General features: G+C 47.2%; 1 protein-coding gene across 2 annotated transcripts in view; it reads left to right on the top strand.

Moving 5' to 3' along the window:
- The window catches only part of GABRQ (gamma-aminobutyric acid type A receptor subunit theta), an 87,654-nt gene extending 75,810 nt beyond the window's left edge, over positions 1-11,844 (top strand). For both annotated transcript variants that reach the window (XM_074964373.1, XM_074964374.1), the window contains exons 6-9: positions 3,651-3,788; positions 5,933-6,085; positions 10,002-10,258; positions 10,830-11,844. In XM_074964373.1, the coding sequence (XP_074820474.1) occupies positions 3,651-3,788; positions 5,933-6,085; positions 10,002-10,258; positions 10,830-11,207 (926 nt within the window). In that variant the 3' untranslated portion in view covers positions 11,208-11,844. The remainder of the gene's footprint in view (positions 1-3,650; positions 3,789-5,932; positions 6,086-10,001; positions 10,259-10,829) is intronic.
- The last annotated feature ends 13,970 nt before the right edge of the window (positions 11,845-25,814 follow it).

Below are 25,814 nucleotides of genomic sequence, written 5' to 3'. Positions count from 1 at the left end.
GCCAAATAACAACCAGAATTAGGCCAAAGCATTACAGCCCTGAGGGGACTAAAGTGTTGTGTACCACAGGCAGAGAACAGGAGGGACCAAGGTGCACCAATGCCTGAGGCCTCTGCAATGGCAGGGAATTGAGTAAGGGCTTGTCTAGATGAATAGTTAGTCTGCGGCAGGCTGGGATGGAAATCTACCCCGCAGTAGCCTGCAATGTGCTAACTGTCCATATGGATCCTGATGCCGTGCACTAGAAGTTCCCTAATACGCACTGACCTATCCCCCTTTGAAATGGGAGTAGATCAAAATCCACTATGGAACTTTCAGAGCATGACAGCAGGGACCACACAGACAGTTAGTGCATGGTAGATTTTCCCCCAGCTTGCTGCATGCTGTATGTCTAGGCAAGCCCCGAGTGAGGTATACCTAGATGATTAGTACCCAAATGGTGTGGGAAGATCAAGCTGGATGAGGGGAGGGATGTCATATAAGACTCACAGTAGAGTTTGTCATAAAGAGGTGAGGCTACATTTTCATAACCTTGTGAGCTGAGTGCTTGCATCCTGAAAGGTAGCTTCTTCTTCACGTGCCCCTCCTGACTGCTGTGCCAATATTCAAGAAGGGCAAGAGGGATGACATTTGTAACTATTAGCCAGTTAGCCTGGCATCAATCCTGGGCAAAGTAATGGAAAAGCTGATCTGGGATTCAACCAATAAAGAATAGGAATATAACTAATACAGTTAACGTGGTTTCATGGAAAATAGTCAAACCAACCTGATTTCATTCTTTGACAGATTACAAGTTTGGTGGTTAGATGTAATATACTTAGACTTTTTTAAGGCATTTGACTCAGTAGCACTCGACATTCTGATTAAAAAGAAATAGCACTATACGGTATCCACAGAGCACACGTTAAATAGATAAAAACTGGCTAACGGACAGATCTCAAAAAGTCATTGTCGATGGGTAATCATCACTGAATGAGGGGATTTCTAGTAGAGTTCCTCAGGGATTAGCCTAGGCCCAACACTATTCAACGATTCAATGATCTTGGAGGAAATATAAAATCGCTGCTGATAAAATTTGTGGGTGACACAAAGAGTGTCAGGATGGTAAATAATGATAAGGACAAAGCAATGCAGATCACTTGGTAAACTGTGCCCCTACAAACAACACGTGTATTAATCCCGCCAAATGCATAGGTATGCATCTAGGAACAAGGAATGTAGGCCAGACCTACAGAATGGGGGACTGTACCCTGGAGAGCAGTGACTCTGAAAAGGTTTGAAGGGTCATAGTGGGAAAGCAACTGAACACCAGCTCCCAGTGCAATGCTGAGGCAAAAAGGGCTAATGTGATCTTTGGATGTCTGAACACGGGGATAGCGAGTGAATAGGGAAGGGATTTTTACCTGTACACGGTGTTGGTGACACTGATACTACAATGCTGCATCCGGGTCTGGAGTCCACGGTTAAAGTGGACCGGACGCAGAAAAGAGTCATTGAAATGATTCAAGAGCTGGAGAAAATGCCTTACAGAGAGAGACTTAAAGAGCTTGATCTGTTTGGCTTATCAAAAAGAAGATTAAGAGCTGACTTGATTATGGTGTATAAGTATCTTGATGAGGAGAAAATATTGGCCTCTTTAACCTAATGGAGAAAGGCAGGACAAGAGCCAATGGCTGGAAGGTGAAGCCAGACAAATTCAATTTAGAAATTAAGCCCAATTTTTTAATATCAAGGGGGATTCACCATTGGAAGAAACTCCCAAGGGAAGTAGTGGATTCTCCATTTCTTGATGCCTTCAAATCAAGACTGGCTACCTTTCTGACAGAGATGCTTTAGCCAAACAAACACAAGGTCTGGGCTCCATACAGGGGTCAAAGGGTGGAATTTAATGGACTGTGATATACAGGAGCTTGGACCAGATGATCTAATGGTCCCTTTTGGCCTTAAACACTATGAGTCTGTGTGGGCTTATGACCTGTCTCTGTCCTTTAGCCGATGGCAGTTTTACCAGTGACTAGTGGGAGCAGGAGCATGGTCGCCCTAGGACCTGGATCAGCCACATCTCAAGTGTCGTGCAGATCTTCTCCTCCCAAAAGAGGGAAGAATGGGCTCAGCTGGAGCCTCCAACCCAATGCACAGAAGCAGTGAGCTTTCATGGGCCAGATCTTCAGCTGATGGAACTTAGGTTTGCTCTATTGAAGTCAATGGAGCTATGCTGTTTTAACCAGCTGTGGATCTGGTCCAATGTTTGTGGATGTTTTTTAAAGCAGTTTTGAATAAATGCAATGATGTCTAAGGTTAAGTGTCTCACTGTTTATCTACAGGGCAGGTACGGAGACAGTGCAAGCTTTGCCACCATACTTTGCCTCAACTCTGTTCTGGAAGGACTATGCACCTCTAGGGCCCTATAGGTCTCTATAGTCCATTTAATTCTTGGCCTCTCTGTGGACATTACTGACAATCGGTACCAGCTGTGATTTTGGCTATATGTTGTGGACACCTTCCCACTAAGAACGGCCAGTCCCTTCCACACGAACTAGCAAAATGCCTTGATGCTGCAAGTACTTGCATGCTCTGCAGGGCTGTTGTGCTGCAGTGTGATGGTCATGAACAGAGGCTATTCTCAGATGCAAGTTAGGTTGAACCACTGGGAGGAGTTTTCTGATGAGAAATAATAAACCCGTTGCACACTTACTCTCAGGGTGTAAGGTAAAAACAGGCCAGGGAATGGGTGTGTGATCATTATGCCAATGAGACACTTAGCTGCATGCGTCCTTTGTTGGCCTCACTCCTGCTACTGGACAGGAGTAGTTTGGCAGCTGCTCAGCAGTGCTCCCATTAATTGGGCTCCCCTGCACACCCAGTCCTGCCCAGCATTTGTTACCTTGTGATGATACGTGCAGTTTCCCACATGCGTACAGTGCAGGACCAAACCCAAAGGGGGATTTGCATTAGGTAATGATGGACCAGGCTTGCATTTCAACCAGTTATGCTGAAATGAAAGACTTGATAGCTCATTATTATCTTCCAGAGCCATCCAGCCCTCTCTCCCACTAAAGCTCTTCTAAATGGCTGCTTAATGAAGGCATTTGCCTATCAAAGAGGCTCACATTTTGACCTAGGTGAAAATGTTGAGAGTCTGGAGGGGAAAGGGCCAAATGTTTTTTGGGTTTTTTTTTGTTAGTGCTGCTGTTCATAATCCACCACCCTGTTGCTCTTGTATTTTGTAAACAGATAGGCACCATTTTCATGGGCCACACCAAAAAAGCATTGTGTGATCTCCCCCTGCTGGCATGCAGAAATAGTTCACCAAGGAAAAGCTGTGCATATTGCTTGTGAGAGAGGTTTCTGATGTACAAATCCCGTCTAAGCAAACCAAGGATTGTGTGGCTGTCTTAGGGGTTAGCTCCCACCTTCACCTTCCACTTCTTAGTCTTCATAAGGAGTCTTGGCCATTTGTTTCTTTCTCCAGGTAGTTGTTCTATCAAGTTGGGCTAAGGAGTGAAGGTTCATCAAGAGGTGGGGAATGGCTGCTATGCCCTGATAAATGGACACCATTTGAGTCCCATGGGAAAAGTCTTCATGGAGATGGAGGTGCTGATTTCCAGGACTTGTTAATTCTGAGTGTACTGTGCTTCCTCACCCCACAGATGGCTACACAGTCGATGACATTGTGTTTTTCTGGCAAGGAAATAACTCGGCCGTCACGGGGATGGAGATGCTGGAGCTGCCCCAGTTCACCATCATTGAGCAGAGACTGGTCACCAGAGAAGTGGTCTTCACCACAGGTGGGGCTCCATGCAAAGGGGTTTGGGGAACATATAAAGGATTCTCTTTGCAAGTCAATGCAGCTGCTTCTCTAACTTAGATGCGGAAGCAATTGTCTAGGATGTTTGAGGACCTGGGTTCTAATCTTGCAGTGCCACTTTGGAAAATTGGTCTCTCTTCCAATCCTACCAACCCTGCTTTTTCAGATCCATGCCCTCAGACAGCAAGAGGTTAATGGTGCAATTTTTTGCAGATACCCTCAAGATTGCCAGGCCAAAATGCTGACTTCCCTCAAACAGGGCTTCATTGGTAGGTTCCCACCTTTACCACTCTTTCCATGTGATTTCCAAGTGGCTCTTGAAGCTCCAATAAAAATAACAATACGAAGAAAAACATTTCCATAAAAACAGGTGTGCAACCTATGAACGAGACGCAAACCTGCCTGTCTGTCATGGGGAAAGGAGCTGGTAAGACTGGACATCTGATGGTTTATTTGTTGCCAGCTGGAAAATTTGCTGTGATTGGTGACAGACTTCATTTTATCTAGAATGTGTGCACTGCCGAAAAACAAACCACAAACATTGGCTCTTAAGACCTTCTAAATTACATGAGACCACTGCCAAGATCATCAGTTGTTATTACAGTATTGCCTGGAGGCTCTAACCAAGCTGGGTGCCCCATTGGCTTGGGAACTGGGCAATCACATAGTGAAAGACAGTCTCTGCCCCCAAGAGCCTACAATATCAGACAGACAAAAAGTGGGAGGGGAACAAAGGTACTGAGAGGTGAAGTGACTTGTCCAAGGAGACAAAAGACGATTGCTGAGAGCAGACCCCAGGTCTCTTTCTTCCTAGTCTAGTGCCCTAACCATTAAACTAGACTGCCTGCCCAGTTAAGCTGGTTGCCAGCCTTGAAGGTCCCTTTGTCATAACACATCATCCCTCACTACAAGAAAGATGTGGAAAAATTGGAAAAAATCCAGCGGAGGGCAACAAAAATGATTAGGGGACTGGAGCACATGACTTATGAGGAGAGGCTGAGGGAACTGGGATTATTTAGTCTGCAGAAGAGAAGAATGAGGGGGGATTTGATAGCTGCTTTCAACTACCTGAAAGGGGGTTCCAAAGAAGATGGATCTAGACTGTTCTCAGGGGTACCAGATGACAGAACAAGGAGTAATGATCTCAAGTTGCAGTGGGGGAGGTTTAGGTTGGATATTAGGAAAACTTTTTCACTAGGAGGGTGGTGAAGCACTGGGATGGGTTACTTAGGGAAGTGGTGGAATCTCCTTCCTTGGAGGTTTTTAAGGTCAGGCTTGACAAAGGCCTCGCTGGGATGATTTAGTTGGGGATTGGTCCTGCTTTGAGCAAGGGGTTGGACTAGATGACCTTCTGAGGTCCTTTCTAACCCTGATATTCTATGATTCTATGATCCCCTTCCTCAGCTGTTAAGATAGCAGTTGAAACAGGGTGACCTCTTGTATTTTCAGCTTCATAGCAAAGGGGAGAGTTACAGAAGGGTGAGTTCTTACCGGAGTCCTCTACAGACTTGCACAGTTAAGCTATTTGCATTTGCCCAGTTTGCACACACCTTTATGGTACCTGCGTGGGGAAAATAAGATTCACTGTGGCACATGCATTTTACGGAAGAGATTGCGCATGAAACTGGAAGTTTTATCTGAGCAGTGAGGCTGAACAGGAACCTTGTGGTTGGGACAGTCCCGAGTTTTCTCAGCAGCTGCCTAACACACTGCCTTCAGCTATTTAGGAGTAAATTTTCTTCTTATTTTTGTGAGTGAGCACATGGTATCTAGCAGAAGAGATCCTCTGTCTTCTCCAACTGCAACTGCTTATGGGAGAATCTGTTCCGATTTAACGTTCAGAAAGCCTGGGCTCCTTACCACTCAAGGTGGTTAAAGATCCAAGGCAGTGGGCCCAATTGACCAGGCTCCAAAGAGGCTCTTCCTGAAGGTGATAAATTTATGCCATCAATGGAAATGCAGAATAGCGGGATTACCTCCCCTGACCTTCCCCAGCGTTACTTCTAAAGAGGGAGAGATATGAGTGATTCCCAGGTGATTCCCATTCCTGTTCCTGCCCCCTTATCATACCTGCAACCCTGGCCCTTCCGCAAATGACAGCTCCTTTTGGTATCTGATTGACAGGCTCTTATCTCCGCTTATCCCTGAGTTTCCGGATCAAGAGGAACATTGGTTACTTCATCCTCCAGACTTACATGCCTTCCATCCTCATCACCATCCTGTCCTGGGTCTCCTTCTGGATCAATTATGATGCTTCTGCTGCCCGGGTGGCATTGGGTAGGTCCTTTTTCACTTTACACTCCATAAGGGCTTCCTTTGGGGAGGGGAGTGGGCTGAGATTGTTTGAAAAAGAAAAGGGGAACAAAGTGGTTAAAAGAGTGATAGAGATCGCATGGCAAAGTAAATACACATTGCACCTTTTGTTATCTCCCAAGAGAGTCAAACTTGAAGATATCACAACACATCTAGTGAGATGCAGTTCAAATATGCAGAGATCCAGGTATACAGACCTCTATGCAGTTATTAAAAAGAAAAAAGAAAAGGAGTACTTGTGGCACCTTAGAGACTAACCAGTTTATTTGAGCATGAGCTTTCGTGAGCTACAGCTCACTTCATCGGATGCATCCGATGAAGTGAGCTGTAGCTCACGAAAGCTCATGCTCAAATAAACTGGTTAGTCTCTAAGGTGCCACAAGTACTCCTTTTCTTTTTTCTTTTTACGAATACAGACTAACACGGCTGTTACTCTGAAACCTGTCATTATGCAGTTATTGTAGTTATCAGCTGTGTGCGATGTAGCAATCAAACAGACATGCAAACAAATTCACAGGTGACACATCTAATCGCTGGAATCAATGCACCGGCTTGTATTTCCACGAGGCTCCACGTTCAAGCATACAGGTGTTCTGCTTGGAAACATACTAAGGGTGAAGTGGCACCTTCAGCCACCCCTACTCAGGGGCAGTGCTTCGCTATGCTGTCCCAAAAGCAGAGGTTGTAGGTGTTTTGAAAATAGTGAGTCTCTGAATCATAAAACAGGGCCTGCTACTCTCTCACTGCGGGGCAGAAGTAAACTCTGCCAGCCCTTTCCCTGGTGCAGCTTATTTCCCCTGTCAGGCAGGCTCAGCTGTGCTGATCAGAACATTATGGAGGATAGAGCCAAATCTTCATCCACTCCCCACCCCGGCATGCCCAGTCCCTGCCTGTCTGCCCAGTTGCAGCTGCTCCCCTCCTTTGTATGGTTGAGCAGTGCAGGTAACCTGTGCAGGGAAGGAAGGAGGACTTTTAGGGAGCCGTTATCGGAAGCATGTGCAGTGCAGATGTTCATTATGCCGTTTGCAAAACACCTGTATCCTGCTCATCCATTGAAGTCATTTTTTCAGATCTGTCAGAGATTTGTTGCCAGAGGACTAAGTTCATGGCGACTTAGTTTCAGGATTCAGCTCTTGAGGAGTTACCCCAGTATATAAAAGCACCTGAATATCTTTTAATGTGTGAAAACTACCTGTTCTCTGCTCAGGTAACACACAAAACAACACAAACAGACTCTGGCAGACTTTGCAAGATAAACTCACAGTTTTTCTGAGAACAAGCTAGAGAGTTTTCAGCTCAAAGAGGCATTTGTCCCCTCAGATAAGTCTATGTCTTAAGAGTCTGATCCCACATCATGAGCTTTGCCATGAACTTCAGCGGCATCAAGATGAGACTCTGAAATGGGGGGGTTAAATGAACATGTCACCTCTGACATAACCATGTTATCACTTAGATGGCATTTCTTTCACTGTGTGTGTGTATGTGCGCGCGCTCGCGCTGGTGTGTGTATGTGTCTGTCTGTCTGTCGATTGACTGGGAGGCAGATAAAACAAATAGGTTAGGTGGATAGATAGGCACTGTGGGTGGATGGATGGATGGACAGACAGATGATGAATGAATGACTATGGGCACAGGGGGAATGTTTGCAGTGTTACAAATGTCCATAGTACTTTACAAACTCTAGTAAAGACACATTTCCTGCCCTGAAGAGCTCACACTCTTAAGTAAATACAAGACAAATCCAGGAGAATAAATTTAGGCCCTTCAGTTTAGGAAAGCACTTAAGCACAGGCTGAAGGGCTGTCCCGAATCAGGATGTGTTCCTGAATCAGAGCCTGGGTGAGGGAACCTTAATCAGGAGACAGGAGATGGAGTTGATTGAAAAGGTGGGTTTGGAAGAAGGAGTTGAAGGAGGGGAGGGTGATTGGAACACCAGAACAGGCGTGTGCAGCCTGATAGATGGTCCAACGGAGGGAAGGATACAGAAGGGACAGTAAGGTGAGGGAACTGAGATCAGTGTAGGGAGTAAGAGGAGGGCTAGAGGTTTAGCAGAGCTGAGATGTAGGCTGGATGATAACAAAGTGCTTGAATTTGCTACAGTAGAAGACAGGGAGCCAATAGGGAGATTCAAAAGAGGGATGGTGCAGACAGAGCAATTGGAGAGGAAGATGACTTCAGCAGTGGTGATTCAGGCAGACTTTGGGGCTGGAGTTGGGAGGCCAGGAGGAAGAAGGTTGCTGTAATAAAAGCAAGAGGTAACCAGTGCACAGACAGGAGCTTTAGCAGCAAGGAAAGGGTGGATGTGGATGTTATACAGGGTAAAGTGAGAGACTGGATATTGGAGGAGAAGGAAAGAAAAGTGTCCAGGGTGACCGGGTCAGTGAGGGGAAGGACAATGGAGTGGTGTTAGAGAAAGGATTCATTTATAGAAATATTGAGGTTGGGGTGGCAGCTGGACATCCAGGAGGAAACATCAGAGAGGGGATAAAGATCTGAGATCAGAGAGAGGGTCAGAGGTCAGGGATAGTGTGACATTCCCCTCTGGTGTTGTCTGGACCGGTGATTTGCTAGGTCACTCCAATCCTTGACTCTGGGAGCCAGCCTTACCCTGCTCTGCTGTGAGAACCCCCACTGTTCACGCACAGCCTCTGGCATGTAAGCTGCTCCTTGGACTGTGCAACTGAATGACACTAGCCAATTCCGCTGGTCCCAGAGACAATCCTAGGAACCCCCATCTTGCAGTGTCCAGTTATACCCACTGGACGCTGCAAGCTTATATGAGTTCATCAATTTAATAAAGAAATTGATATGCACCAGGCTTGTTATCCCAAGGGGAGGCTCTGACACACTGCAAACCAAATGCACTGCTTCAGGTAGAATAAACAAACAAATTTATTAACTATAAAGATAGATTTTAAGTGATTATAAGTCAAAACATAACAAGTCAGATTTGGTCAAATGAAATAAAAGCGAAATGAATTCTAAGCTGATCTTAACACTTTCAGTGCCCTTACAAACTTAGATGTTTCTCACCACAGGCTGGCTGGTTGCCCTTCAGCCAAGCTCTCCCCTTTGATCAGCGCTTCAGTCGCTTGGTGTGGTGTCTGTAGATGTAGGTGGAAGAGAGAGAAAAAGCATGGCAAATTGTCTCTCCCTTTTATCATGTCCTTTCTTCCCTCTTGGCTTTGCCCCACCTCTGCCTTCAAAGTCAGGTGAGCATTACCTCATCACAGTTCCAAAGTGACCAAAGGAAGAGAGTGACTCCATCGAGAGTCTAACAGATTCTTTTGCTGCTGTGAGGCTGGGCTGGGTTTGTCCCATACCTGCCCTGATGAGGTGTAAACTGCCTCTCTGTTCTTGGAGGATACATTTTCAGCCTCATAACTAAATACATGAAATTATAACCTATAACCTCACTATAGCGTTACTGTAACAATTACTATAAGATCACTATAACAACCATGCTCAGTGCATCATGAGCCTTCCGAAGACACCCAACATGACAAACTTGGCATTGGATACCACACAATTATTTTATAAAGATGAACATGTGGATATAGGGTGTTCCCCTGAGGTACAGAGCGTCATAGATAGAGAGAGGGGCTTGGGACTGAGAGCCACTGTTGTAGAGATTGTAGTTGAAACCACAGGCACAGTTAAGGTCACACAGAAAAGGAGAATTAGAGAGCAGAGGACAGAATCATGGGGATTGCCAACAGCCAGGATGGGGCTGGGAGTGTCTAAGAGACCTGGCCTCCTTTCATTCCCTACACTGATCTATCCCCTTCCTTGCATTGCTCAGACAGAGGGGAGAATGAGTGAGTGCCGTGCTGTGGCACCACCTCGTCTCGGTAACGGAGCATGCGCACTCTCATTGCAGGGGTCACCACGGTGCTCACAATGACCACTATCAACACCCACCTGCGGGAGACCCTCCCAAAGATCCCATATGTCAAGGCCATCGACGTCTATCTCATGGGCTGCTTCGTCTTCGTGTTCCTGGCTCTCCTGGAATATGCTTTTGTCAATTACATTTTCTTTGGGCGGGGCCCTCGCCAGCAGAAGAAGCAGAGTGAGCGGCTCAGCAAGGCAAACAATGAGCGTCAACGATACGAGGAGAAAAGGATGAGGGAGCAGGTTTGTCCCCTTCCTACCTTCTAGCAGGAGAATTCAGATACATCACCTTCGTTCAGTCCAGGAGCGCCCTGGAGGGGCTGTTCTCCCCTTTGTGACAGTCCCCGTGTTTACTATACACTAGGCTAAAGCGTACACCCTCCACAAATGGATGCCCATGAGGACCAAATACCCCTGAGTTTAGAGTGCTCATTCAGTCCTCACCCTTCACCCTGCCCCATTAGGGCCATCCTCTTCTGAGAGGACGAGGATGTGATACAGGTGTATTGAGCACTAACAGAGTGGGACTTTGTCCCCCTCTCATGGTGGAATCACGTACAGCCCTTTAAAGAGTCAGCCCCTGCCTTTAAGATGATGGAGCGTGTTCTTCAGCTAGAGCAATAGCACCCCTTGCTTTTAGATCAGAAGGCCATTGTTCAGTCTGTAGATGACCCAGCCTGGGGCATTGTTGTTACCCAGACAATAGTCCAAAACCATCCCTGAGGCCAGTGGAATGATGCAAGAGATAAATCTGGCCCCGAGTATGCTTTGCTCAGACTATCACTGACGTCTTTCTCTCTCTTCCCCATTCCAGGTTGACCCTTATGGCAACATCCTCCTCAGCACCCTGGAGATGAACAATGAGCTGCTGGCCACGGACATGATGAGCAGCGTCGGCGACTCTCGAAACTCTGTCCTGTCCTTTGAAGGCTCAGGAATCCAGTTCCGCAAGCAGCTGGCCTCTCGGGATGGCTTTGGCCACCACCCCACCTTAGACCGCCATGTCCCACTGACCCACCATGCTGCTGTCCGCAACCGTGCCAACTGCCGCCTCCGCCGGCGGTCCTCTAAGCTGAAGCTCAAAATCCCGGACCTGGCAGACGTCAGCACCATTGACAAGTGGTCACGGATCATATTTCCAATCACCTTTGGATTCTTCAACCTCATTTACTGGTTGTACTATGTAAATTGATGCCTGCGGCCTCCAGGAGCGATAGGGACAGACTCTCAGACAATGACAACACAGGAGCGCTGTGGTCTTTTGGGTTCGGGTTTACTCTTTTCTCTTATTATCATTTCCTCCTTTGGTTGGTAGGTTTATTCTAAGCTTACTTTCTCTTTTCAGCACATTAGAAACACGGAGCATGGGGAGGTGGGACAGGGGGGTTGGGTCGGGGTCTCAGGTTTCAGGAGGGTTGGCCTCGTCTTGATTTCGGTTTTGTGCCGAAGAACTTCACCATTGTAAAAAAAAACCCCAAAATCAAAAACACAGAAAAGTTTAAAAAAAAAAAGGAAGAAGAAAAGTTTTAATGAAATTGAGTCGAAAACAGGGATGGAGGAATAAGCGATCTTTAAATGTGCTCACTGATGCGCTGCCCACACCTCCATTTTACCACTGAAGTCTCATCTCTTTGTTCTTCTTGATATTATTATTTTTTTAATCTTTCACCCATTTTCACTCTTAGCCCCTTCTCATTTATTCCCACCTGGAGTCACTGAGATCGGGGACATCCATTCTCACACTGCATGGTCTTTCTTTTCTTTCTATCTCTTTCTCTTGCTTACAGGTGTAAAAGAATCTTTTAAACAAACAAAAAGAATATTTATTTTGGAACAGCTGGGGGAGGGCATTGGGAATTACTTGGGGAGGGGAGATGTAAGGAGGCGGGGTGGGGTGGGAGGGTGCATATCAAAAACAAAGGCACATTTGCAAGTTGCCTTTTTCCACCTTCAGGAGTTTGCAAGCTGTTTTTCCAGTGTGAGCATGCGAGCGTGTGTGCGTGTGTGCGCGCGTGCATGTTTTCTGGGGTGGGGAGGGGGGTTTTTGTAATTTTTTTTGTAGAAGGAGGACACAGGTCATGTTTAACCATTGGTGTTTCCAGGGGAATAGCAGGGTTTTGTGTGCATATTACAACTGCAGGAAACGTTGGGGAGGGGGTCCCAGCCTGGAATGGTCACACAGTGAGGTACACAAATATTAAGGAGAGGAGAGGTCTAAGATTGGCCAGGAAATTTGTGCCACTGTCCGGAGTCGGCATTTGATCTCTTGTTGACTAACCTTGAGTCAGCCCAGTAATGAGAGGGACAGAGATCAGTGTTCCAAACATTTCCCACCTTCCATCCAAGCGTGCTGAGTTTTGGGAGAGAACCAGTCATAGGAGTCTAAAACCTAACCCTTTTCCTCCTCCACCTGCTCTCTGTGAACAACTTTCTGGACTCCAAACCACTAGATGACTTCTGACCACTCCAGTGTGGTTTTTGTCTTTCTAGACTTCTGGGTAGAGAAATCTGTGAATGGCAATTGGGCTTTCATAAAAGCAGTAGAAGCAAGGGGCAGGCTGGGGCACTCTGACGCATACTTCTTAAGCCAGGCCTTGTTGCAGATCCATTAATGCAGCTAGAGTGTAGAAGGGAACACACCACTTCCCTTCTTGCAGAAGGTGTATTAACTATATGTCAGAGTTCCACTGAGCTAGAGAAACATCATTCTGAAAGGCTATGATCTCCAAAGCCTGAGTAGGCAGGAGGTTGAAATGGAAACACTGATCCCTTTGGTGCTTGTGGAAGCCCTAGGTTCTTGGTGGCCTCCAACCATTAGCACTTGTTAATGGTACACAAAAGTAACTTGTCCTGGGATGTTAAAGCCAACATTTTCCAACGCAGCCAGTGATTTCAGGTTCCTCCATTGTTGGCCCCCAAAATCACAGGCCAATTCAGAAAATGTTGGCCTAGAATATTTCCCGTACAACTGTATGCCAATAAAAGCCATGAAAAAAATAAATTCACAAGTGCAAAACTTTAACCCTAGGATCATTCTCCATTATGCCTTCCAGACATGGAGCAGTCATGGAGAACCTTGCTTGTGTATATTCAAGGTTATAAGTGCAATAGGCACACCTTGCTGTTAGTGTAAATGTCCCTTTTATTGCTCTCTAGCATTCTCTTCCTTTCTCCCGCTCCCTCATTGGTTCCCATTGGCTAAGAAAGCTCAGAGCTTGACACCAGTGGATGCTCCATATCCCCAGTGACACATGCACCTATTGTATATTGATTTATTCACTAAGTTGTGTCTGTACAGTGCTTTGAAAATGTAAAGCACGATAGACTTGATCTGGCACTGCTGAAGGCAAGGAGAATTTTTACCATTGACATGGGTGGGTGCAGGATCTGGTCCTATATGAGTAATAAGTATTGTTATTTTCATATGAGCAATGTGTCTTATACATTTTCTACTAATAGGACCCTGGACACACAAATAGAGGATACATCCATCTCAGCCATCACCTATGTATCTCTCTTGCACTAATATACTTGCACATGCACACATACCCTGCCTCCGCAATTTTTAAATCGTGCTCATGTTTCCAACTACGCTGCAAAACAAGATTCATGTTTTATTCATATCAGAGGACAATGCTGTAGTAAGCGGGTTTCCCCAATGCTGTTGCACTTGTGGTGCAGATGGGATTTTAGTGTAACCACTTTCCCATATGGCAGAGCATGAGAGAAGAACCTGGGGTTTGAGTGCAGCATGAGCATAGCATTAGAACTGCACTGGTGAACCATGCCCATATGGTACAGTGCGGGGTCACACTAATGTGGCAGGCAAGAAAGTAAATTGCACTTTATACTAAGTTTCTATTTATCAATGGTTTAAAAAGGGTTACAAACATTTAGTAGAAGAATAGCATGTTCCAGACACGAGTGGCATGTGTTATAGAAAGTTATAAACACATCAGAAAATGTTATTAGTGGTTATAAGCCATGGTTATATGCTACCTATTGACATGCTGGATTTTCATAAGTGTCAATAACAATTAATTGGCTGTTTATTAAAATAGCCAATTGCTGTTTATTAATTCCATCTAAATAGATCTTTACTATGAAGTGTGGCCAAAATAAATAAAAGGCAGCTATAGCACATGATGCCTTCAAATGGTAGATAAGGAACAAAGGCAAAGGGCCAAGTTATAGAGGAGATGATGCTGTGGAATATTGTTCAGGAGCTACAGTCATTAGCTCTGCAAGGATGGGGAAACCCTGGCTAATCCTTATTGGCTGGGAGAGCCCAGGCCTCAGGGACTAAATGTTTTGAGTTTCAGCCAATACTGATGCCTGGCAGTGATAGAGATACTTGGAGGATGGAACTATCATCAGAGTTATTTGCCATCTGAGCACCGGGGCCTCTACCAGCCACTGACTGAACCCAGGCCCCATAATTACTCTCCAGAGCCTTTTGCAGCTGGAGAGTGAATGCAAAGTCCTGTACTTCCTATTTAAGGCTTCAATCAGGGATTGAGCCCAGAGTGCCATAGTTCCATTCAGAGGCTCCAGCAGTCAGGGATTAAGCCATGGTCCACTGGTGATGCAGCCATCTGGGAGTTTGATTCAGCCTCCTTTGTTATTGTCTTGGTTCTCTGTCAGCTGGGTTCTCTTTCTTTTCAGGAGTTGTCCTACTTTCTTTCTTTGAATGTTTCTGACCTGTCATTACTAGGTCAGGTTTGCTTGATAGAATCAGTCTCAGTATTTCCAGACATCCTGATTACTTGGTTCTACACTATCATCTTGCTAAAGTGTGTGTGGTCAGGACTTTTCACACCAGCCAGGGACAGCCTTCTAATTTCTGGTGACAGGATAGACTGCTGGGGAACAAAAGAGCCCTGTAAATCAATCTCTTATTTTATTGTATGGGGGAGAGGGGATAAATGCAGGAGGACACTCGAAACACCTCCCTCCAGGGCAAAAGCTGTACTCTTTCCACTCCACAGCTGTTTAGCAAAGGAGATGAATCACAGTGTTACTATGGGGGACCAGTGATTCCAGAAAGATCTTTTGAAGGAGGCTGCAGATAGGGGAAAGAACCTTAAATCTGCGAACAATGCTCTTACAACGCACAGGTTTGACGCTCCCATAAGAGTGCAGAAAAAGGGTGACATGTGCCTATAGAAAAGTAAATTCAAGGCAAGTTCCATTGGAGGTATGGGGGGAAAGCAACACTCACTTTTCATAGCTGCTGTCCCAATGTTGCCTCCGTTGTCTTCAGATCAGCAGACAAATCTCACTGCTCATACATGTTCAACAACTGCTGTTTCTTCAGCAGCTCATATCTCATTTCCCCCATCTCTCTTTTTGCTATTCTTTTCCCGAAAAGATGGTGAGCGTTTCCCCTCTGTAGTGCTTGCTTTCAGTGCTGTTGGCCCTTATGGCAATTCACACTGGCATAGATCCCACACACGCTGCCCTCACCCATGTCACAGTTTCAGGATGACTGCACTGTATTCCCCTCCTTGGTGCACCAAGGGCACCCACTTTAAGCTTCAGGCTCCCAGTCCTCATCTCTTCTGGGCAGAGTCTCACTCCCTCACTGGGGGTTTTAAGGCTGCACAGCTTCTTAATTTACACAGTGATATTCCTGGTAAACCAGACTATCTGCCAGCACTTGCATTTTGCCTTCTCTCTGAGGGCTATGTGCAGGACATGGCTCACAGGCACAAGTTACCACCCAGCTCCTTTTAAGCAAGCACAGTTATTCTTACGGTGAAAGCATTACAGAGAAAACACATTAGAAACAATAAAAGAACCTGCACACATGCTAAAAATCTTCATCCAAACTCTGACCTAGGGCTCTGGTGGATCTTGGTCCTTCAGAACCCACAACTGGGTTTTCTGTTTGGTTACAAGTTCATCAGTCTTAGATCCACAACAAAAGCCCTGAGTCAGTTTAAACTCAGGCTATTTATTCAAAAGTCCTTTCTTTGTCTGTTGGCCTCTGGAGAATCCAGTCTGAACTAGTAGATGTGAGCCTCCCCCACAGGTGGTATCTCTCTCGGTCAGGGGTTCAGCTTGGCTGATTTGCCTTACTATCACCACCCACTCTTTTTAGTTCCTGGAGGAGCTGTGGTAGCCCTCCCGCACTGAGTAGAACACAACCATACATAAACCTTTCATTTAAAACAGTGGACCCCAAAGGTCCTACTTGGGGTAGAAATATTGGTCACAGCTCCAACCATCCATTTTGTTTTTGTGAAGCTATGGCAGTGGGAAAGAAAGGAATGGACCTTATACCTCTTTATCAAAGCTTCTGGTTTTATCTCCGAGGTTGCCTCTTTGCTTCAGTGGTGAAGGTGATCCAGGCCCCTGTATGGGGTGCTTTAATCTCAGATTGGGACAGGATTACTGTCCGTTGCATTAATTACCTGGTAGTGATTTCCTTCACATCCAGGAGAGAAGCCCCATGTTGCATGTGGTCATCAAAATGGGGGTGGGGGAGACAAGTGCTTGTTCTTTCCCAGAAAGTCCAAGAAGGGGAAAGAGGAGGAGGAAAAGGAAGAGAAATAGAATTGGAAATTCTCTCAGGATAAACATGGCCAATTTACCCCAATTGTTTCATTTTCTGACACTAGTGTAGGGCTGTCACTCAGGGACCTTTAGGAACTGGGACCTTGGGACTATATCCTACCTGTCCCCTTCCCATCTCTTTCCTTCAACCTAGAGACATAAGAATTGAGGGTTGGGAGACAGAGAGGAAAAATGAAAGTCCATGTAGCAAGGCCCTGCTATTCCATGGGAGACTGAAGCCTTGGTTACTAAGAGAACAGGAAAATATATGCCTTTGTATTCATATTTTCAACCTAACCCTACCCGTAGTGTATATAGGATAAGTTCACAGTGCATGAAACAAACAGGACTGTAGGTCTTAAGTGGCATCCAGCTTTCTTGCTAACGCATGCACATCTGACACCGCACCAGCAGCTTATGTCTTGCAAATAAGTGGGGAACCTGCCAAAGCTTGTCATGTCCTCTACCAAGGGACAGCGCCATATACTTCCCAGAAACAGAATCATCTGGGTCACTGATCAAGCTGGTCTATTCAACTAGGTTTCCTCCAGAGGCCTTGGGGTTGCGGGGTGGGGAGAAAAGAGATTTTGTCTCGTATAGTCATTATCAGGCAAAACAGTAGAAACCTCTGGAGCTGCAGGCCAAAGGTCACTAGTCAGAGGGAAGGCGGCTGCTGAAAAGTTAGTGATGAGCTAGAGATGGTTATGGCATGAGGAAGATGTGCAATTTTAATGGGCTTGAAGGGATTGGGGGCGCTGGATACTGAAGACCTCTGTTGATCCAAACAGACTGGGTACAGCTGCAGGCAGCCATAAATGAACCTGGCCTCATGACTCTTAACCCTAACCTGCAGAGACCACAGTCTCTGGAAGACAATGGGGTCAGGAGATAGCCTTAGTCCATTCCCTCCCCTATCTATACATTAGAGCTGGGAGGTGTGATTCTCAGCTCACGTAGACATATGCACACTAGCTGGGTAACCAGGGTGGCATGGATGGCAGCTTGGGCTAGCTGCCTGAGTGCATACCCATCCAGATTCCCTGGGGGAGGGTTCCGGCCATTATCCTGAGCCGCTGCCTCTGCTACCCCAGCCACACAGCTACTTTTAGCATGTTAGCTGCAGCACAGCTAAAATGGGTATGTCTGTGGGAGCTGGGAATCACGCTTCCCAGCTCAAATGTAGACGGAGCCTCAAAGGTGATCTGGCCCCTGTGCTAGCTCAGTTCCTTTAGACTGGGACAATCATTTGCATCCTGACAATTTGCAGGAGCTGGGTTTGGATAAGTGACTGGAGGGGAGGTCACCCAAAGCCAAGATCAAAGGCTGAGCTCAACCCTAGTTCCAGATGTCAAAGCCAAACACATAGTTGCCAAATGCTTCTGTGAAGATGGGGGTGGGGGCTACCAAGGGGTGGGAGCACTTAGGAGTCTGGAAAGATGGGGTGTGGGCAGAAGGAGAGAATTCCAGCAGATGTGTTGAAAACAGGTCCTATTGCAGAGACTGTGTGGGTGGGGAGGGGTGGGGAGACGGGATGTACATAGTGGGTTTTTTAAAAAAAGTTGTTTGATTTATAATGTCTTGTTGTAAACCAAATAAAAGTGGTTCCGTACATTCAGAAGAGAAGTGAAACAACTGAAAGGTGACAAATGTGATAAATGTTCTATGGCTCAGCCTTCTGACACCCCTTCCCAAAACCTTTCCAAGGGGGGGAGCCGGGTGTGCATGCAGAGACACAGCTGCCTGTGGTGATGAGCTGAGTGGCTGGCACTGGCTGATTCCTCTGAGCCAGAGTAAATTAGAGGTGGGAGGAAGAGAAGTGAGATGATGGTGCATGGGTGGCTTTTCAAAGCAGGATTCCACCATCATTGATTCCACTGGCGGAAACTCTGCCTTACCATATCTTAGGATGTAGGATTGAGGGGCAAGGAGCATCATAAGGGAGGAACCACCTGCAGAAACCTTGAGCAATGATTCAGATGATATGAAGGCAGTGTCAGTCTGAGCCCTCTCTGAAGGGAAGCAGCTGCTGCTGCTGAGCTCTTCCTCATAGTGTTTTGAGGATGCAGGAGGTGATGAGGTCTAGGAGATGCTCAGGCACTCAGCAGAATTACTGAGAAAGACATTTTAAGACCCTCTCCAATTTAATTCACCTTCATCTGTAGGTTTGTTTCTTATGGGGATGGGGGAAAGAGCAGGTACCTAACACTAGAGTTAGTTGCCTCTTTTAGTGGCTGTTAGCGTTGCTGAACTGCTTGTAAAACCTCATGCAAAGCTGCATCCTTGGTTTTCAGGGGCTGTCTAGGTCAGTAGTGTGGGCAAATGGGTTCAAGTGCAGGGAATTGTCAGCATTCAGATGGATGGGGACCTAATTTCTGTGCTGGCTTCTATCCTGGCTCAGCGCTGTTGAAGGCAGAGATGATGGGTTGTGGACTAGGGTGGTGGAAGAGTGCATAAGAACCTTGGTATTTTTCTGCATCAAGTGGGAGGAGAATGGCCGATGTAGGGATAAATGCAACCACCCATCAAGTGACAGTCACATCTTTCTTTGTGTGTGGGAGATTTGGTGGGTGAAAACTGCAAAGTCCTGGCATTGCTAAGGCATTGCTTGTCTATCTCATCTTTAAATTGCTTTCGGTTAGTAGTGGGCAGTTTAGCTGGGCATGGAGAGCTGGCAGAGAACCTGTGGAAAGGTGGGCTCAACAGTTGGTCAGTGAATGTTGTATTATGTGTGCATGAAAAATTTGAAAGGGGGGCGGGATCTTGATCCTAGGCTCTTAGGAATGGTCATTCTTAAACAGCAAAATCTCTCTTCACTGCAGTGACAATGGCATCTACTCAGCCTAGGGTGTACCCATATTTGCCCATATCACATGGCCCTCAAACTATATGGAACAGGTGTCGGACTCTGCTCATGAGAGTCCCAAAATTGAATAGCAGGGAGGAAAGGATGGTCCGTTACAGGTCATTTGCAAAACTGAACTAGGAGGAGTTGTTCTGAATAGCAGGGAGGTGCATTAGCAGCATGGCTTAAGAGAAGTTTACATCCACCCATCTGCAGATGCTGCTGCCTGTCCCACATCAGAACCTGTTGGTAGTATTTTCAAAAGCATCTAGGTGATATAGGAGCACACATTCTATTGAAAGTCAACAAGACCTTTGCACCTGCATTGTTGTGGTTAGTATTAACTATTTGTATTGTGAGAGAACCAACAAGCCCCAGTCCTGGACTAGGGCTTCATTGTGCTAGGTGCTGTAACCATCCCAGACCCAAAAGACAGGCTGTGCTCCAAAGATATTACAATCTAAACCAGCTAGGTACTTTTGGAAGTCCCAACCCAAGTGTGCCAAATTTGCATACTTCCCCCTCCCACTCTTGTAGCAGGAGAGTGATTGGCTGCCTGCCCTCTGTAAGATATGGGCAAGCTGGTTGCATAACCTTGTGTAGAAGGTGCTTGAGTAGAAGGTGCTTCTCGTGTGATATTGAGTGTGTGTACAGGGAGACAGAGAGAAATATATGGTAGACACAGTGGTGAGCTGGAGCCAGTTCGCACCGGTTCTCTAGAACCAGTTGTTAAATTTAGAAGCCCTTTTAGAACTGGTTGTTCCGCGAGGGACAACCGGTTCTAAAAGGGCTTCTAAATTTAACTGGCCAAAAGTGGGGCCTTAGGCGCCAACTCCACAGGTGCTCCAGCCCTGGAGCACCCAAGGGGAAAATTTGGTGGGTGCAGAGCACCCACCAGCAGCTCCCCGCCCCACCCCCGGCCCCAGCTCACCTCCGCCTCCTCCCCTGAACGCGCCGCCCCCCGTGCTTCTCCCCACCCCCAGCCCCAGCTCACCTCACCTCCACTCCGCCTCCGCCTCCTCCCCTGAATACGCCGCCCTGCTCTGCTTCTCCGCCCCCCCAGGCTTCCCACGAATCAGCTGTTCGCGCGGGAAGCTGGGGCAGGCTGAGAGGGAGGCGGAGGTGAGTTTGGGCGGGTGGGGGGGGTGTGAGGAAGGCTCCGCTCCCCGCCCCAGCTCACCTCCGCCACCCTTGGCCTGAGCAGGAAGCCGCAGCCTGCTTCTCAGCCCTCCCCGGCTTCCCCCTGAACAGCTGATTCGTGGGAAGCTGGCGGTGGCGGGGGGCACAGAGAAGCAGAGCGGGGTGGTGCGTTCAGGGGAGGAGGCGGAGGCGGAGCGGAGGTGAGCTGGGGCCGGGCACGGGGTGGGGAGCTGCCGGTGGGTGCTCTGCACCCACCAATTTTCCCCATGGGTGCTCCAGCCCCAGAGCACCCAGGGAGTCGGCGCCTAAGGTGCCACTTTTGATGTGATCAGTGGGGGGAGCGGCCGCTCCCCCTGCTCCCCCCCAGCTATGCTCCCCCGCCCCTAGGAGCCAGAGGGACCTGCTGGATGTTTCCTGGGAGCTGCCCCAGGTAAGCACTGCCGGGACTCCCCACGTCGCCCCCCCGGCAGGTGCCTCTGGCTCTTAGGGGTGGGGTGGGCACCCACTACGGTTTTCCCATGAGACCCTCCTGCCCGGTTCTGGGGGCAGTCAGGGGACAGGGGAGGGCGGTGGATGGGGTAGGGGTCCTGGGGGGGGCGCCAAGGAATGTGGGGGGGGGTTGGATGGGGCAGGAGTCCCGGAGGGCAGGGCGGGCAACGACCCCCTCGTGGGGTGAGGAGGGAACCCATTGTTAAGATTTTGGCAGCTCATCACTGGGTAGACACACCCTTGAATACATTCATATTTCAAAGCCTGCATGGGGAGATGGAGTTTATACTGGGCAAGCCACAGTCCTGGAAAGTGTTATTGAAAAAGTTCCTGACAGTGTGATATTGCCTTCTGATTATCACTGCGTAACCAGGAGGGCAATTGTTTCCTCCCTCCAATATCAATATATGTTATGGGTGTTCTCTTCACAATACCCTTATTGCCCTCATTTTGCTGCAGCTTCAGCAGTTACCCTCTGCTGAGGCTCCTCTCTCTTAGCTAGGCCATTCCAGCCGGCCAGCTGGATGATGTGCGGCAGGTCAAGGGTTAAATACTATACTCAGTCACATTCTGTTTCCAGATTCTATTTGGTGGCCCTGTCCAGGGGACAGCCCACCCAAGAGGTAGGACTGGTGATGGCTTCCCTGTCCCAAGTGCCCTGGCAAGATCCATGGTTAGCTGGACCAGGTCAGCTGGCTGCTCCATTGGGTTGGCTGTTGTGCTCAGGTGTGTTTTGCTAGCGTTGGCTGTGGTTAGGCAGAGAACGAGCCAAGAGCTGGCTCTCCTTCTGGGCTCTTGGGAGACCGAAACGGTGTGAGAAGCAGAGTAAACATAGCTTGTGCTTGGCACTGGAGCCTGGGGAGCTATTAATAAAGGCGAAAGGAAAACATGGCTTCACTTGCTAACGTGCAGACATTGCCTGGGCATTTGAGAGGGGGACTCATCCATTCTCAGGGGTTTTTGCTAGAGGAATTCACTAACTCCTTCTTCCATTAGAAGAGACGTTCCTCTCTTTGATCTCTAGGGTCTCCTCTGCCCCACACTGAGAAGGGCTGGCTCTGTCCTTCTCACATCCAGATATGGTCCTTTTTATTTCACTGCTGCCACTCTCTGTGCCCACCTTGCAAGGCCCTGCCAGCACGCCCCATGTTGCAATGCCCTAGGCATGAATGGGCCACTGGGGAACCGTGGATTTTGTCAAGTGTCTGTTTGCCATCCTTGTCCTCCTCTTGCTGTCAGCAGAGCTGTGAAGTCCTTGCATGTGAAGAGCTGAATGTTGCTGAGAGAATGGCTGTTCCTAAGGAGGGTAATCTCCAGTGCTAATGCGCTGAGGGTGGGGTGCAAATGAAAAGCCCCTTGCTGTGACAATGACCAGCCCTAGTGACATGTTAACTTCTGACCGCCTCACTGAGAGCCTCACGCCATATCATGACATCACGCAGGAGCTGCGTGGCCGTTGTAATGAGATGCACCTGGTCAAGAGCTGAGGCTCTGACGTAGTTGCCAACATTTAGAGCATTTTTCCTGGGACAACAGACTGGAAGAGCTGGAGTTCTGGAGAGCGTTGGGTCACCCTCCACAGGATACTTGTATGGATCCTAGTTATTTTTTACAGGAATATCTTCCTCATCAGGGCCTGAAAACAGATAGCATCTCCTAAGCCATCAAGAATCCCCATGGCAGGGATGCCCTGAATACAGGGGTTGAAGTAAGAAGTGAGGAGACACTCTAGCTGCCCCTCTTCTGCCAGAAGAAGAGGGACCTCTCCCCTTTTCTCTTTCAACCTACTTCAACCCCTGTCAGCTGTTACATCATATCAACATTGCATCAGCACAATGATATATATTCACCACAGCATGATGCTACCAAGCCACAAGCAGCGCCTCTGCCAGCGTAGCAGGAGTAGGTGGACAACCAGCAGAGGGAGAGACCTCGGGCTTCAGATTTTGGATGAGTCTAAGGGTGAAACCCAGTTTTAACATTGACGTCAATGGGGTTGGGATTTCATCCTGAGTGCTTCTCTGAACCAAGAGTCTCACAGCAGGTCCTGGGACCTTCTCCAGCAGGCTTCTCCCTGCCTGTCCCTGTTGTACTGGGTCAAGCCCTAATGGCAAACCAGCCCTGTTGGGTGTGTTGGGGAATGTCCAGGACACTGCTCCCTCCTGTTAGCATCCTCACAGGGCAGATTGCAGGCTTAGACCCCACCCCAATAACTTCATGAGTCACTGCTCCCTCTTCCCCCTTCCTCCCCTCAGTCCCTGCGTGGGACCTTCCTTCTACCCCTCCCACCATCTTTCACCACACCTTCTCCCTCCCTCCCCGCTGGGGTGTCTCTACTTCTTCTGCCCCACAGGATCTGCGACATCTCCTCCCAGTGCTACCCCCACTCTGTGGCATTTCCCCTTCCTTTCCTTCCCCCCATTTCCCTAGGTGCTTCCTTACACTCTCTCTCTCTCTCCCCCCCACCCCCACCTTCCAGGGGAAACTGCCACCATTGATGATGGTGAGGGGTGGTGGGGGATGAGGGACCATGAGGTGGCTGGTGTGATAGTGGTTGTCTCTTCTTCCTCCCAGCTTCCCCAGCTTCCCTCCCCCCTCAGGCTGATCCCTGCCCCATACTGCAGCAGGAAAGCACTCAGCATGGGGAGCTGATGGGGGAGCCTAAAAGCAGTAAGCACTGCACCCTGCAAGGTGCAGAGCACTCAGTCCCTGATCTGGCAAACCACGTAAGCACATGCTTAGCTTCAAGCACAGGGGCAGTGCCACTGCTTTCGACTGGGCTACTCGCACACTTAAAATTAAGCATGGGCTAAAGCGTTTGCTGGATCGGAGCCGGAATTCTCAGCATATTGCAGGTTCAAGCCCCAAGAGAGGCAATTATGAGCAACCCCAGAAGCCATCACAACAACGCCCCCTACAGGGGTTCAGCAGATTTGACAGTGTTGGGTGCAGTGTAAATGCACAGATAGACCAAGAGATATGCCGGAAGAAAAAAATGTAATCAAATATATTAAGCCCTTCTGTCTGAGTGACTCAGGAAAAAGGGTAGGTTCAGGATTATGCCAGGAAAATCAGACCAGTTGGCAAGTATGTGTGACTCTCCTGGTGTGGATATTGGAGGCCATTGCACACTTCATGGTAACAACTTTCCATTGCCTGGCATGTCATGATATTGTATCACTGTGTAAAATCACACCATTTTGCAGAAGTTAAAATGGGTCACCACTCCCATTGGCCCATGCTGCCCTCTGCTTCTAAACAAGGACAAATGTCCAGTCGGGGCTGTGCTTGCTATGTGGAGATACCTTCCTCCAGGATGTACAAACAGAATACAGAAAGGTTTGCCACAGTGGTGGCACCAGTTGTTCTTCGGACTGTATGAGGCCGGGACATCCTTCAAAAGAATCTATAGGCCTCACATGCCAATGTGTCAACCTCTCAGACTCCACCCATCCAGCTTCCTCTCAAAGCTAGAGAAGAGGCAACATTATGTGTAACTGGGGGACATCCTGTGTGGTCAGAAATTCAGGCAAACAACCTAACACCACCACCAACAAAAAGACAGGGAGACCAATGGTGTAGTCATGACATATCAGTGTATATTACTGCAGGGACTGCTATGGACCATCGATACCTACTCTGCGTGGCTGCGTTGCATCCTGTACAGTGTTGAAAAAAAACCTAAAAAAAATTTAAAAATACTTAAAAAACCAAAAAAAAAAAACCCCTAACAAAACAACTAAAAAGGAAACTTAACACCCATTTTTATCTTTAATTTGCATTTTCTGCATGAAATGAGACCTTGATCCTTGTCTTTTTTTCACAAAAGTGAATTCTGCTTTAACAAATGTAAAAGAAACAAAAGGGAAAAAGGAAAATAATGTTTCTAGGAAAGTGATTTAGATGTAGAAATTTTTGTAAAAAAAGGGGAAAAAAAGGAGGAAAAAAAGGGAAAAAACAAGAACAAAGAAATAAAATAAAATGACCTAAAGAGCCATCTTTGTCTACTCTACAGGTGTGACAGCATGATTGGTGGGCGGGCACTCCCTGTCTTCAGGCAGGCATTTCCTGTGTTGGACTGCCATTGAAAATCCATGTTCTGCAGAATGAAACGACTTTGTCAGGAAGGGCATGCTCACCAATCACTTCCTGTGCGTCCTTTCAAAAACTGTCTCCGTTTTTTTTCCCCAGGGCGGATGGGTTGTGTTTGGTTTTTGCTTTGTTCCAGTTTTTCTTTCTAAAGTGACAGTTTTTGAAAGCTGACCATGAACAAAAGTTAAAAAAAAAAAACTTGAAAATAGTTTACAGTTTTGTACAAACCATGATAAATATTAACAAAAATGTTTTTAAAAATGATATCAGTGCCAAAATTATGTAATGTGTACATTAATTTCTTCTCTTTTTTTGAAAAAAAGTGTTAAAACACTAAAAAAAATATTCTTTTTTTAACAAATGACAATGTATGTGGACATAACTGTACTTGAAAGTTGTTAATTATTAATTGGTTAGGAATCTTTCTTGGGTTCTTTTTTTCTTACCCAGACCAGAAATAACACTTTTCAAATATAGCCTTGAAAGGAGAAAATGTTCCATTTTTGGTTTGAATGCAGGTTTCGCTTTGCAGGCTCTGTCTTTAGGCCAGATTTGCAATAGAAGCCTCAAGTCAGCAAACCACCTCTATTCAGCAAAGCTCTTAAGCACATACTTAACTTTAAGCATGTCCCATTAACTCAACTTTAAACAGGTGTTTAAGTCCTACTGACTCCCTGG

Source organism: Natator depressus, chromosome 9, assembly GCF_965152275.1.
Source record: "Natator depressus isolate rNatDep1 chromosome 9, rNatDep2.hap1, whole genome shotgun sequence".
NCBI lineage: Eukaryota > Metazoa > Chordata > Testudines > Cheloniidae > Natator > Natator depressus.
The sequence above is the reverse complement of the archived record's forward strand: the minus strand, read 5'-3'. Positions and strand labels throughout refer to the sequence as shown.